This window comes from Colias philodice, chromosome 9, assembly GCF_061535455.1.
Source record: "Colias philodice isolate Cphi_HAF_F1 chromosome 9, ilColPhil1 Martin Lab GWU primary, whole genome shotgun sequence".
NCBI lineage: Eukaryota > Metazoa > Arthropoda > Insecta > Lepidoptera > Pieridae > Colias > Colias philodice.
Window position 1 is genome coordinate 5,562,075 of NC_143094.1, and position 13,273 is coordinate 5,575,347.

At 35.2% G+C, this 13,273-nt stretch overlaps 1 protein-coding gene across 2 annotated transcripts; it reads right to left on the reverse strand.

Moving 5' to 3' along the window:
* Nucleotides 1-3,986: 3,986 nt before the first annotated feature.
* Nucleotides 3,987-9,031, reverse strand: LOC149485794 (uncharacterized). Of its 2 annotated transcripts, none has more exons than XM_089699082.1 (3): nucleotides 8,980-9,031; nucleotides 5,251-8,103; nucleotides 3,987-5,107 (listed from the first exon to the last, which is right to left on the reverse strand). In XM_089699082.1, the coding sequence occupies exons 2-3, from the start codon at nucleotides 5,278-5,280 to the stop codon at nucleotides 4,136-4,138; spliced, it is 1,002 nt and encodes a 333-aa protein (XP_089555208.1). In that variant the 5' UTR covers nucleotides 5,281-8,103; nucleotides 8,980-9,031; the 3' UTR covers nucleotides 3,987-4,135. The 2 variants fall into 2 exon arrangements, with proteins under 2 accessions (XP_089555208.1, XP_089555206.1); XM_089699080.1 differs by having other exon boundaries at nucleotides 8,550-9,011.
* Between the last annotated feature and the right edge of the window lie 4,242 nt (nucleotides 9,032-13,273).

Here is a 13,273-nt window from a genome sequence, read left to right on the forward strand (position 1 = left end):
CGCATCCTGCTATCTAAATTGCTACCTACACCTACAGGATATTTATATGTCGCCAATACACATAATTTATCATTCATTGACTTTAGGTCTAAGTTATGGACCACACTTTAATAGGCTATCATCGCAAAATGGAGTTCAATATCTAATGCGTTATCTAAAATAATCTAGCTTACAGGTTTCTTTCAGAATGACTGACCATAAGGAACAACAACAGTAAGACTTAAATTGTACATTAAACAAGCTTAGTGATTCTAACCCGGCTAATTTATTTGGGTTAGTCTAATATTTTCAGGTAGGTAGGTACCTAAGTAATAAATTTGTGGAAAACAAAAAGGCACTAGTTAATTTGTAATTTAGAAATTGTTTAAATCAATATCATTCACATCACACTTGGATTGGTTTAAGATATTTACGAACTGATTAAATATTATTCAGCCTCTTAAGTTGTTACCATTTCTAAATTACACACTCTTATCCAAATATTTTTTTCACCGTGCAACACTGATATCGGTGCCCAATGCACATCTATTGTTTAAGCGAGTCATTCTGGTAGCCGATGCGATTACAAAACAAATACAAATCCTCCATTACACCTGAAGCCAAGCACATTACATCGTGACTTGTAAAATGTAAGTGCGCCCACGCAGTGCCTACGTATCTATGGGTTCCGGTGAAACACGTTTGTACTTTGTTCGTACTTCGTACTAAACACTGCAGAAGAACAGTTTCTTTGAAGTTATTATAGATAATTTCGAATGTTGCATTTTGTAGAACGATTTGTGTTTTTGTTATTTTTACAAATTTTAGAAGAGCTCTTACGTAATTAACGGAGCTAAAATATGTGCTTTTATTGATGAAATTTTTTTATAAATTATGTGCCTAATTGTAAATATTTTTTTGGAAAATATGCTTTTTTATAGATAAATCCACGACTTCTCGATAATCATTTTTTTTTCATTACCTTTAATAGGTAGCGAAAGTTTAATCATCATCTTTTAAAATTATGAATTATTTTTTAATTACATTGCTGTCGAATTAACTAATAGGTAAAGGTTTTCTAGACTCTTATTAAAATGCATCAATTTATTGTTAGTATAATTTTTTTTATTTAAAATAAAAAAAATAACAAATAATAAATTTATTATTTATTATCACATGAAAGTTACCAAAAGACAACAATATCTCTAAATGATAATAATGTAAGTGAATGAAGATTACAGCGATGTTCCAGCATGAACTAATCGCGCCGTCCGACGGTCCGTCACACATCAATCAAACGGCGGACGCAACAACGAAAACACTGTTAGTTTTGCCGCCGAATTATTAATTACATTCTCACAAAAAACTCACACACGAAGCCGAAAACGCATAAATTTCTTTCTTTTTCACAACACAAAGGAGCCGTTCGCCCAACAATATAACACTAAACTGATTAGCCTCGCCCGACACGGCCGTCGCGGCATAATTTTTGGCGCCAGTAGTCCTGCCTCTAGATTAAACTAATATGAAAAGGAAATTGAGTAGAAAATGGTCGAAGGCTCTATGTGTCATTAAGGATTTGTTACGGAACGAAAGTGCCGATCCGGACCTTTATTTATTTGACTTCAGCTAATTGAATTACCTTTTCCACTTTACGAGCTGCCGGTAATGTTCGGAACTAAACTAATGGCCAATTCTTACATAATAACAATGATCCTTACTGTCACAAATTGTAAACAAATGGAGGTCGGGATCGATTAAAACCCGCATCTTTTGTGTTCGGTGATAAATAAGTTATAATTGGTGTTTTAAAATGCAATGGTATATTAATTGATAATTTTAATTGAATAGAGGAGTTTAAGGCTAAGAATTTGTTCTTTACATATTAGAAAATAGGTATACGAAAAGATAGGTAATGCTAGAAATAAAATATTCGATGTTGGTGTTCCGTCGGGTCCGATCCCGCCGGAGGGACAGAGGATGTCATGAATAGTAATAGAGGTTAGAGCTCAAGGGACCAGCCTCTATCGAAGTCGCTTATGGTGCGTGCTAAATCGACAATACCCAGGGGCGTCTTCCCGACTAACAGCCCATTTTATGAACTCGCCTATTTGGGTTGTGATTTGTTTTATGGATGAACTAAGCTGTGACGTTTGTTTATACAGTGAAACGGAACAATTTTATCACAATTTTCTTATTTTTGCGTCTCGTCATAACATCGCCGTTGTCGTTCATGTGCTATGTAGGTGCGTAGTAAGATCGGCTTAAGCTAAAAGGAGGTAAAGCTGGGAGCGTTGTAGGGCGGCTGGACTCACATTCATGAGCAGGTCCGGTGAGGAGGAGCCCTTGCCGCTCATGGCTGGCTCCGGAGGCGCATGTCACTCACTCACAGCACTCGCGAGGCGGCGCAGGCGGCGCGGGCGGTCTGCGTGCGCCGAGCGACCGCGACTGCCGCAAACGGCCCCCACTGCACGAAGCCCCCACCGCTACCGGCTGCCTCATTTCTCACTATAATTTGCGTGTTCGTTTTTTACCATTATTACTCCCTCGTTTTGTTTTACGTATTATCGAGTGCATCCCGCTCACACCGGCCGCCATGCGCGGTGAGCGCCGCCCAGATAATAGCCGCATGCAATTACGCCTCGGTGCACCGTCGTCGCACGCGGTGACGCCTAGCGACATCTCGTGTTGAGAAGCCGCAACTGTGCACAGCTCTGCTTATCCTGCGTTTACAGAACCTTATGATAATAATCCAAAATAATCAACTAAATGAAAATCTAAAAAAACACAACGATATAAATATTTAATGTCACACTTGAGTTTGTACTCAAATATTGTTTTTATCGTTTTTAAAGTACAATTTGAAAATAAGTAGATATGCAATCCGATTAAAGATCCAATTCCTACGTAATTTATATAAAAAAAATATTCTTTGTTATTATCTGTTTGTATTTCGAAACTCTACATTGGTTAATTCCTTTTTCATTTTCTACATATCAATCTCTATAAATTCTAAACTTATAAATGTATAAAAAGTTGCCTAATAGAAATGAATTTGTATTACATATTCAAACTAACTGCCTCTATTTGAAAAGGTAATAAATATTTCTTAAATATAACGTATTAAATTAAATTGTATTTGATTTACCTACATTTTATTTTATTGCAGAAATAAATAGATATGATTAAGTTTAAAATAGCTGAACTTAAAATGAACTTTAAACAGTTGTTTACTTATTTTCTAATATAAGCATAATAAGTAAAAATATCATTGAGATAATATTACTACGTATGGAGGAGACACCACGAACAAAATCTGTGCGCCACTAAGTTTTAAAAATTATTATCTAGTTAGGTACTTACCGATGAAAGTTATTCCTTTGCACTTTTCCATATTATTTGTATTAATTGTGCAATATCGTAACACACACGAAGGCATATTTGATGCGTTTCACTTTAAAACAAATAAAAAATGAGCGTGCAGTTACGCCATATGGCGTATGTTGAGCGGAACATAAGTGATGCAGGCGGCGTCGTCTCCATATGTATATCTCAATGAAAAATATACATATAATAATATAAAAGTAATTACTGTCATAGAGCACAATATTCTAATCAAACGTGCGTAACTCAGCTACGTGTATTTCGTAGCTTTCGTAGCACGCATAATACTCGTTAATGAAATCCCAATTTAAATATTATTTCCTTTTGTTTACATTAAAATTCATACCTATTCTTGTAAATATGCAATATCCCAAAATCTTTTTAGATACTACTTCCTTGTTAGATTTTTATCTTACAAGAATACATATATTAATTTTCGATAAAGGATTGTTTACTACTTTAATAATTACATAGAGTGAGTGATTTAAATTGAAATGTATGTATAACTATTTGTATTTATATTAATGTAATGCATAAAATTATGTTTGATTGTAAACGTGTAATATTAAGTTCTATTTAAAGACAGAAGCGAAATAGGACATATAATTAAACCCAGATTCATTTCAAAAAGTTTATTTAGAATACAAAAATAACATCATTTATCAAGGCACATCACATTCACATTGTAGGTAATTGGTAACTTAACAATAACTAAAAGTTAACATATTTAACTAAAACATATTGTCATTAACACTTCGCATAAGAAAGATCACTATTGGCCGATGGCAACTGGTGGTTGTAGGCTATAATGTCCTTGGAACATGTAGTTGTCCTTTGAAGCACATTGATAAGTTAATGGTGCGTACTGCTGGTAAAAGCGAGGATCCCTGGCTGGTGCTCGAGGGTATAAAGTGTCTTGGCGCACATCCGTACACCAGCCACTGCCATACACAACACCATTGCTAAACATTGCGCCGCTATGGAAGTTATTCGTATTGGGAACATGGGGTGCTGATGATGCATAATTCAACATTTGTTTAGGCGCACTCGCAACTGGCACTGTTCCGTAGTTTGAACTTCCGACGTTAGCTGACACTGGAACATTGGTTTCACTTCTTACTTGTACTGGCTGTTCACATTTTTCTTCAGCGGGTTTCGTATCCATTTTTTCATCCTCTTTGGGCTTTTTTGCTTTTCTGGAGCCATTTGCGTGAGTTTTCACATGCTTCGCAAGATGATCGGAACGCATGAAACGCTTAGTGCATAGCTGACACGCGAACCTCTTTTCTCCCGTGTGTGTGCGTAAGTGGCGTTGCAATTCATCCGAGCGTGTGAATCGCTTTCCACAAAATAGCCAGTTGCACACAAATGGTCGTTCACCGGTGTGCCAACGGAGATGGGCTTTGAGGTGAGATGTTTTCCCGTACACTTTTCCACAACCGGGAACGTGACACACGTGTTCGCGCTTCGCACCATCCTTTCCGTAGTTCGGTCCAAAACCGGCGGCTTCAGTTAGGCAGTTGGGGCAGCGGCATTTGGCGCAACGACGTTGTAGTTCTCTCGCATCCTCAGTCACAGTGGTAGTTGGCCAGTAAGCGGGGTACTGAGAGTAAGGTGGAAGCTCCCGCCAAGTAGAGCCACACCATGCCCCTGAAGAAGCACTGCTGCACGACGAAAGGTCGGATGCAGGGGATATGGCGTCACTGCGCCCATACCCGCAGCCGTAGCCACTCATCATTACCATCTGAAATAAAATTATCAATAAGTACAGGTTCTAATAAGGCACTTGATTTTCCCTGTAAAGTAGGCAAACGTGAGCTAAAATTCTAATTATTCTTCACATGACAAACAGAAACGAGTAAACATAGAGGGCGTACGCGGACGTACCTGTTGCGCAGGCGGTTCCATATATTGCATATCCGGTGACGGTGGTGACAACAGCGCGAGAACCAACTGGATAATTACAGGGCGGCGCACCGTTCGCGCCGAGACGTTTTTAATAACTGCCTTGGGATAGACGTAACGAGCGGTTGTCACCTCGCCCCGCGCCCCTCTAGGACCCGTGGGTCCGCGCGCGCGCACCCTCCCCGGCCCGCGCGAGCACAGCCTCCGCCACACCCCGCTCCGCCCGTGAATTATGAGCTTATAAAGCTCTTGTAAGGAAAAGCCGCAGCTTTTTCTTTGTGACTCATATCTAAACTTGAATAACTGATTTGTAAACCTGATCGATATGGTCGATAATATTTATTAATGATAATATTCTATATTTATAAATTAAAGTATAAATTATATTATAAAGCTTGAGTTATGACGTCAAATAACAATGTAGAGTCATAGAGTCAAAATAGATGTAGATCAAAACATAAAAAAGTGGGCTACGGCCGATAGAGAAGAATATTTAGGTAGGTAGGTAGTTAACGTATTGAAAACTGCAAAATCATTTTGTGTCTTATCAGTATTTCAATCAGGAAGCATACCTAATTGAAAAGTAGATGATAAAATTAGATATCTACAATTGATCTGACACAAGAATTACCTACTCTATTTTAAACTTGGTAATTAATCAAAATGAAAAACACATCATTTTTGCATTTCTAATAAACTCAAAGAATTACACAGATTTCGATTTACATTATGTAGAGCCCAAATAATTTCTCCATATAAAATATTAAATACCCATCGATAAGGGATTTTTTCGTTGTGTAAAATGTAATCGTATCTACCTATAGGTACCTTCTTGCACAATGATTTTAACATTGTCTCGACCGTCTTAATTATAGTAACGAATACTGAAAATAATTAAATTTCTAATAACCAAAAACAGTAATTTAACTTTCGTGAGCATATCCAACAACATTCTTAATTAGAAAATAACTTCCACATAGGAACATAAAGTACGAATCAAGTATTAAAGCGTCGATTTAAATCGATTCAAATCTTATCTACACAGCATACGTTGGGAATAGTTATTATATTTCTCCAACTCCCAGGCTTAAAGTTTTTAATTTTTTCTCTATTTCGGTCGGCAGTTCGCGGCAGACGCATGATTTATGCATATTCGAGCGGAGCCAAACCTTTAATTACACGTTGTTAAAATATGGCAGTTTGTTAAATCGTTCTCTTGCTTTTGTTTCAACGAACACCGCTCTCTTAGAGAACATTTCCTTTCTTTCATCCAACCTTTAATATTTTTATTTTTCTAAGCGCCGCTGTCTACAGTCACAGGCATGTCTTGATTTCTGATTCTGAAAATTATCTTCAATTCAGCGAAACAACTTCGTGAACTGACATTTGTATTGTTAAATCTAAATCTAAATGTTATCATATGCTATATCTAATTATTATTACATTCGGAAAGCATTCGGAATTATTATTACATAACTAGGTAACTTGGTAAGTATTTTTATCCAAATCAATGTCCAAAAAAGTTACTTCATACATAATTGTTCATGGTTAGTTCAATAAAATTTTACAACTGTCGTTAAAAGACATTCTAAGAAATACGCAGCTACTGTAAGGCACCCTAGCACCCGTAATCATTACCAGTTACAAGTGCAAGAACCTGTCGACATGTTTATGGCTAAATAGAACAATACCTTGCTAAAGAATTCACAGAGGATACTAAAGCGCTGTTACAGCAATTGTGTACATCAGTTATCTACTTTAATAATAAAGTGCTGTACGAGCGCTTAAAATGGTAAGCGAAGAGCACAAAAGATCGGCAAGCTACTGTGCTGCTCAAAGCCGGACTTTTTGAACAAAACGAACACATGCAGTGGACAATACTAACTACTAATGCGCTATGATCGTCTCCTCACGCCATAAATCTAAGGGCTACTGTGTTTTTGTTAACGACATGCCATGCAAAAAAGCTTATGTCCCAGCAGGACAAGACAGCCGAAAGGTCGGCTCATTTCAATGGATGATAAAATGACATATTATAACTGTTAATGAATTAGAGGCACTTGTTATCTAATAAAATCGATACTAAATTAAGTAAAATTATATTTCGAACAGGTAATTTTCTTATATTATTCCAGTATTCAGGATAATAAAGATTTTTTTTAGAGATGCAGCCTATTATTGGGGTAAGTAGATATCTTTAAACAGTACCTACCTCGTATAACTACATCCCTTCGTCTATTTAGTTGTAGGAATAAGTGTGATCGGTTAGCACAATGTTATCACACTTTCTTTCCACTTGAAGATGATGTTGCGTGTGTTATACATTATTATCATGCTTTGAGCTTTCATAATTAGGTAGGTAAGCCTTTCTTGATAATACCCAGTAAAAAAAACCTACTAAGTAATTTGAAATTGATATTCAGGTATTAAAGTAGTCAAGACTCCAAAACAGGAAACTACACCTACATAAAAGAAAACTAAAAAAATAATAAAAATTCAAATTAAAACTGAAATACACGCTCATAACATAGATTAAAAAAACATGAACAAAATTTGCAATAGATCGCTTTTCACACCATTAACATTCGAAGTTACGCAGATTGTCCGGCGTACCAGCATCACGCTTCCGCTCTGCTAGTATATTTTACACTAATTACTGGTTTCATATATCGAGGGCGGGTAATTGGTTCTATCGCACGTTGTCCTTCACTTCCTGTCTTTTGCAGAGCGCCCTGAATGAATCCTTCATACAAAGTACCGACGAGATGGTGTCGAGTTTCGTCCATTGTGGCGGTCGGAACAGCACCCACGCGAGATGCAGCGGAATAAAAAATACTGGAATGCAATTAGATATAATATGTGTGAAATGTGAATATACATTGAACATCTCTTTTAGTTTAAGTTGATTAAAAAGATTTCCAAGACTCAAAATTTATTTCTTTTTTTTTTCAAAAATTTCTCAAACTTCAAAATTAAACTCAAACTCTTAATCAAACAATTATTCATTCAACTCGACTTCTTCTAGAGGCACTTTAAATCGCCATAACATACCTACTTACATAACTAGTTTAACCGTTTACCACCTTATTAACAAAGGAAACAGAAAAATACAATACGTAGAATGTATTTTTATGACATAGGTTCGACGTTACAAGTTCGACATAATTTTATTATTTTATGTTATTAAGTAACTTGCCTAGATATATTTATTCCACTGGATCATATTTCATAATTGTAATAAAGTGACTGACAATATTTATGAGTGTATCGGAAGGCCATACTTATTAACCTAATAACAATCTCTATCCGGCATGAAATTGGCGATGCTTATTTACAACTGCTATTTACAAGACGTAGGTACCTACGTAAGTGGAAGCCATGGCAAAATTAAATGCGAAGCGGACCGCAATTTCAATAATGACAAAATAGCAAGCTATACATGTTCTTAGATTCGCTATGTCCTGCGTAATTATTTGATTAAATTGTAATTGCTGGTTATACTGCACGATCTTCAAACCTGCTACCGGTCTAGTGAAGTAGAGAACTTGCATTGATTCCTAGTTCAGACAACCAGGGTAGGATTACACGAGTATTTAATTCTGTATAAATGCGGACGTTGGTGTTATCTGATCGGAACTCTGCTATTTCGCATTTATCTGTAAAGGAGTGAATTCATCGTCAATGAAAGTGTAACAAGATCACTTGAAGTACCTGTTGTTACAATGAACCTGGCGCAGATTCGCACGGACTACCTTTGTCAAAGTTGACGTTTTTGTATCTTCATTGTATTGCATTATAAAAAGATGCAACTTTTTATGATATTTGAGATTTGACACTTTATCAAGTATTTTATGAGCATCAACGCGCGAATTTCCATGTTTTATTCCTTTAGTCTGAGGCCTGAGCGGGTTCGATGCAACTAAATTTAAACAAAAAATTAAAGGTATTCCGTGTATGTTGGGTAAAATGACAAGTGGGGGAAAAGACTTGAATAGAATAACAAAGTCTTTATCCAAACGAGAAGGAGATCGTATTTTATAAGGTACTATAAAATAAACCATCAGTAGATAGATAGGTTTAATTAAGTAGGTACCTACTTGTTAATTATTTTTTAATATATAGGTACTATCAGTATGGTGTTTAAAAATAATTATATTGTTATGTATTTAGTTGCTAAGGAGCTAGCGCGCACGAGCAACTTTGTCTCCGCAACTATTTTGTCTCTCCCATCAATAAAATTTGTATGGGGAGTTGCGTCGCTACGTGCGCGCACTTTCATACTAGCCCATGGGTGAAGAGACAAAATAGTTGCGGAGACAAAATAGTTGCGGAGACAAAGTTGCTCGTGTGCGCTCGCTCTTATAATAGCAATAAATAAATTAGTTACTATAGTCGATTATTGTAACAACCTAGATATACCTACCTACCATGCCAGGCCTGCCTATAGAGTATATGCCTATAAGGTAGGTAGATACTTATAAATTATACATATACGTGTTAGGAGCTAATAATTCTAAATGATGGATTAAAATTTAAAATAACTATTTAAATATTTTTTTTGTTTTTCAATACATAATATGAATTTTCAATGCATTATCTTTGCTCATAGCCAATTAAATTGTAGATATGATTGTACTTAATTCAAAAATTCAGGCATAATGAAAATTAGGATACCTACCTATTGGATGCTATTTCAATCCTTATACTAACAAAGCATTTTTACTTAAAAAAGATCGCCCTATTATTGCCCAAATTAATTGATTATTGATAATAGTATAAACGAGAAATTACGCACGATGTAAAAAATAGAAATTACTAGAATTCTGCTGATCGAGGACTCCCCGTGGCGCAGCGGTGGTTTTCAAACGCCGCTCTTTTAGTCAGTGACAGCCGAAATTGCCCTACATAAGCAAAAACGATGTCCCGAACACAGTTTGTTTTACACAACAGTCCGGTCGTAAGAGATATCCTTAATGACACATTTGACGCCGTTGAACGACCCTCGTCATTTTAGTTAAATTTATTTTAAGCGGAAAAAAATTGCACGGTTTATAGCATTATGGGAAACGCGGCAATATTTAAGAGCCTTTTATTTTGTAATCTAAGAGGTATGCAATTTTAGTATGTAGGTAGTTGTTTTCCTTATAGAATCTAAACAAAAATAAGTGAATTAAGTATATCTAATAGGTATCGCTTAAGGTATCGTATCAAAATTCAAAACGACACAAAACTAAAACAAAACACTATCTATCTACCTAACTATTTATTTTAATCTAAGATTTTAATATAGATAATAAATGAGAAAAATACGTTTTAAGGTGAGACAAATAAATTTGAGTTAATCCTTAACCGACAAACAATAAAAAAATCAAAACTTTCCTATATAATTGTTTATTAGGAATTATTATGAACTTGCAGCGCCATCTTGAATTCAGAAGCGAAGGTTTGTAAGTTTGGCCAAGTTCATTATCATTAATTAATTATTCCGATGGTATACGAGAGGCAGTAAAGACTTAAATATCTTTTGCTTTGAATTGCAAATGTTTTTATTGTAAAGTTTGAAAATAATTTGACTGTGACGGCAAAAAGCGCTGCCCTCTTTTCTAAAGTTCTATAATAGAATGATAAAAAATTTGGAAAATCCAAAAGTGCACGCCTCATAATTTTTTTTAATAAATATTTATTAATTATTATTTTTGTTTATTTAATAACAATTAAACCACATCGAATCAGACCCTGAAAAATGAAAGGGTTCTATTCCTGAGCATACTCAAGCGTAAGAGAAAAAAAAAGACTCGATTAGTAAAGTATTTCGGTCGCTATCGTGTTAACAAGAAAAAGGATCCGCACATAGGGGAGACCGAGGGGAGTTGAAACAATTTTCACGTTTTGTTTAATATAACTCAAACTATAATCAGAAATCTTGAGGTACTAGTACCAATCGATAGGTTATTCTATACACTTGCGAATAGTTAGCAAAAAGAAACTGTAAGCCTTAAAAAATGTGGTGAAAAATCGATTTAACCGTAACAAGTCAACTTGTTTCAACTCTCCTCATACCGAGGTAAGATGAAACAGAGGTCGAGGAGAGTTGAAACATTACGATTTTAGGCAGTAATGGGAGCTGCAAAATAAAAATGATGATTTGATTTAAAGATTTTAATTAAAATCAATCTTTTCAAGTAATCAACAACCTTTTTAGTAATATTTTAATGACATATCAGTCAAGTAGGTCTAATACAAATAATAAACTCGTTAATTACTAAAAATTAACATGACGCCTTATGCGTAACATCAATTATAATCAGTCGAATCAACAAAATGTTTTATTGCATTCTTATATAACTAAATCTTTGACATAAAATAGTAATTAACTATCAGTAATTTTTTTAAGTATTACAATCAGTGCTATAAATTATTTAAGTAAAAATACTCGAAAAAAATGTCAAAGATCAATTATTGGAAGCACATTAATCTGACAAGTAGTTTGAATATGGCTCCATACAGCAAATGCAGCAGAATTAATCCTCTTCTCCTTCATCAACTTCTTCGTTTCCTTTTTTTTTTTTTGAGAACCTTAACCTTTTTAGTTTTACTGCCTGGTTTTGATCTTTTTCTTGCTTTAGTTTCTTCAGTAGGGATGTTGAAACAAATAAACACATTAAATCAACAATAAAATGCATTAATCCTTGTACTTTTTATTTCTTAGCTATAATCAGATGTTAAATTTAAACCGAGGAGAGTTGAAACAGTCTGTTTCAAAACACCTCAGTGAGAAAAAACCTCCCAATTTTTATTCAAATCACGATCAAGCAGTAAATACACAGAAATCAAATTTACCAAGTATATTTCATGAATCTATAGATAATGAGATTTCAAAACGTATATAACTCAACCCAAAATACAAAACCACTAATAAAGTACGAGCATCGTAAAAATTCGTGAAATACTTACTTTTAGCGATTTTCGGCACATGTCATTCAGAACTACACAACTGCACAACTGACGTCATCGGCGTAAACTGACGCGATAGCGGGTTGTGGGAGGTGGTTAAAAACTACGTTTCCAGATCGCTAACGGTTTTAGGTTCCGAGAAATCGGGACTGTTTCAACTCACCTTTGTTTCAAAACCCCTCGGTCTCCCCTACAGACACACGGACGTCCAAGACAGAACTTTTTTAAACTGTTTTTTAACTAGTTTAAATAACAAAAATGACATCAAAAATATCATGAAAGTTAAAAATAGTGTTTTTTCTTAATATGTGTGTGTATGTATTATCTTACAAGTGCAATGTATGATACATAAAGACATTTTAAGTTTGAAAAATCAGATGTTTTGCGCGAAGTGACAGTAGTACCCACCTCAACGCTTCGCTTATGAGGCGTGCAATAGATGAATAAACCAAGAAGTTTTTAAACATATATTACAAACTAGAGGTCCGCCCCGGCTTCGCCCGTGGTACATATTTCGCAATAAAAGGTAGCCTATGTCCTTTCTCGGGTATCAAAATATCTCCATACCAAATTTCATGCAAATTGGTTCAGTAGTTTAGGCGTGATTGAGTAACAGACAGACAGACAGAGTTACTTTCGCATTTATAATATTAGTATGGATTACAATGATATTATAGTAATAAAAAGGTATCTAGGTATACTTCTTATTTATAAGCGGTCCGCCCCTGCTTCGCCCATGTACCACGGGCGAAGCATTTTACGCATTACGTTTACGCGCGGTTTACGTTTTCTCTCCATAAGAACCATCCTCGTACTTCAAGGAATGTTACAAAAAAAGAATTAACTAAATCGGTTCAGGTGTTCTCGAAATTTCCTTAGTAACAAATATAGCGTTTTATTTTTATATTTTAGATATCATTGAAACATGTTATGAACAACTTGAAAGATAAGTTGCTTCCAAATCACAAGCATGGGACTTGTGAAAAAGTTTTATAGGTATTATTATACGTTTTCAGCTATGGCTGAAAACGTAATTTTAACAAATAAACAA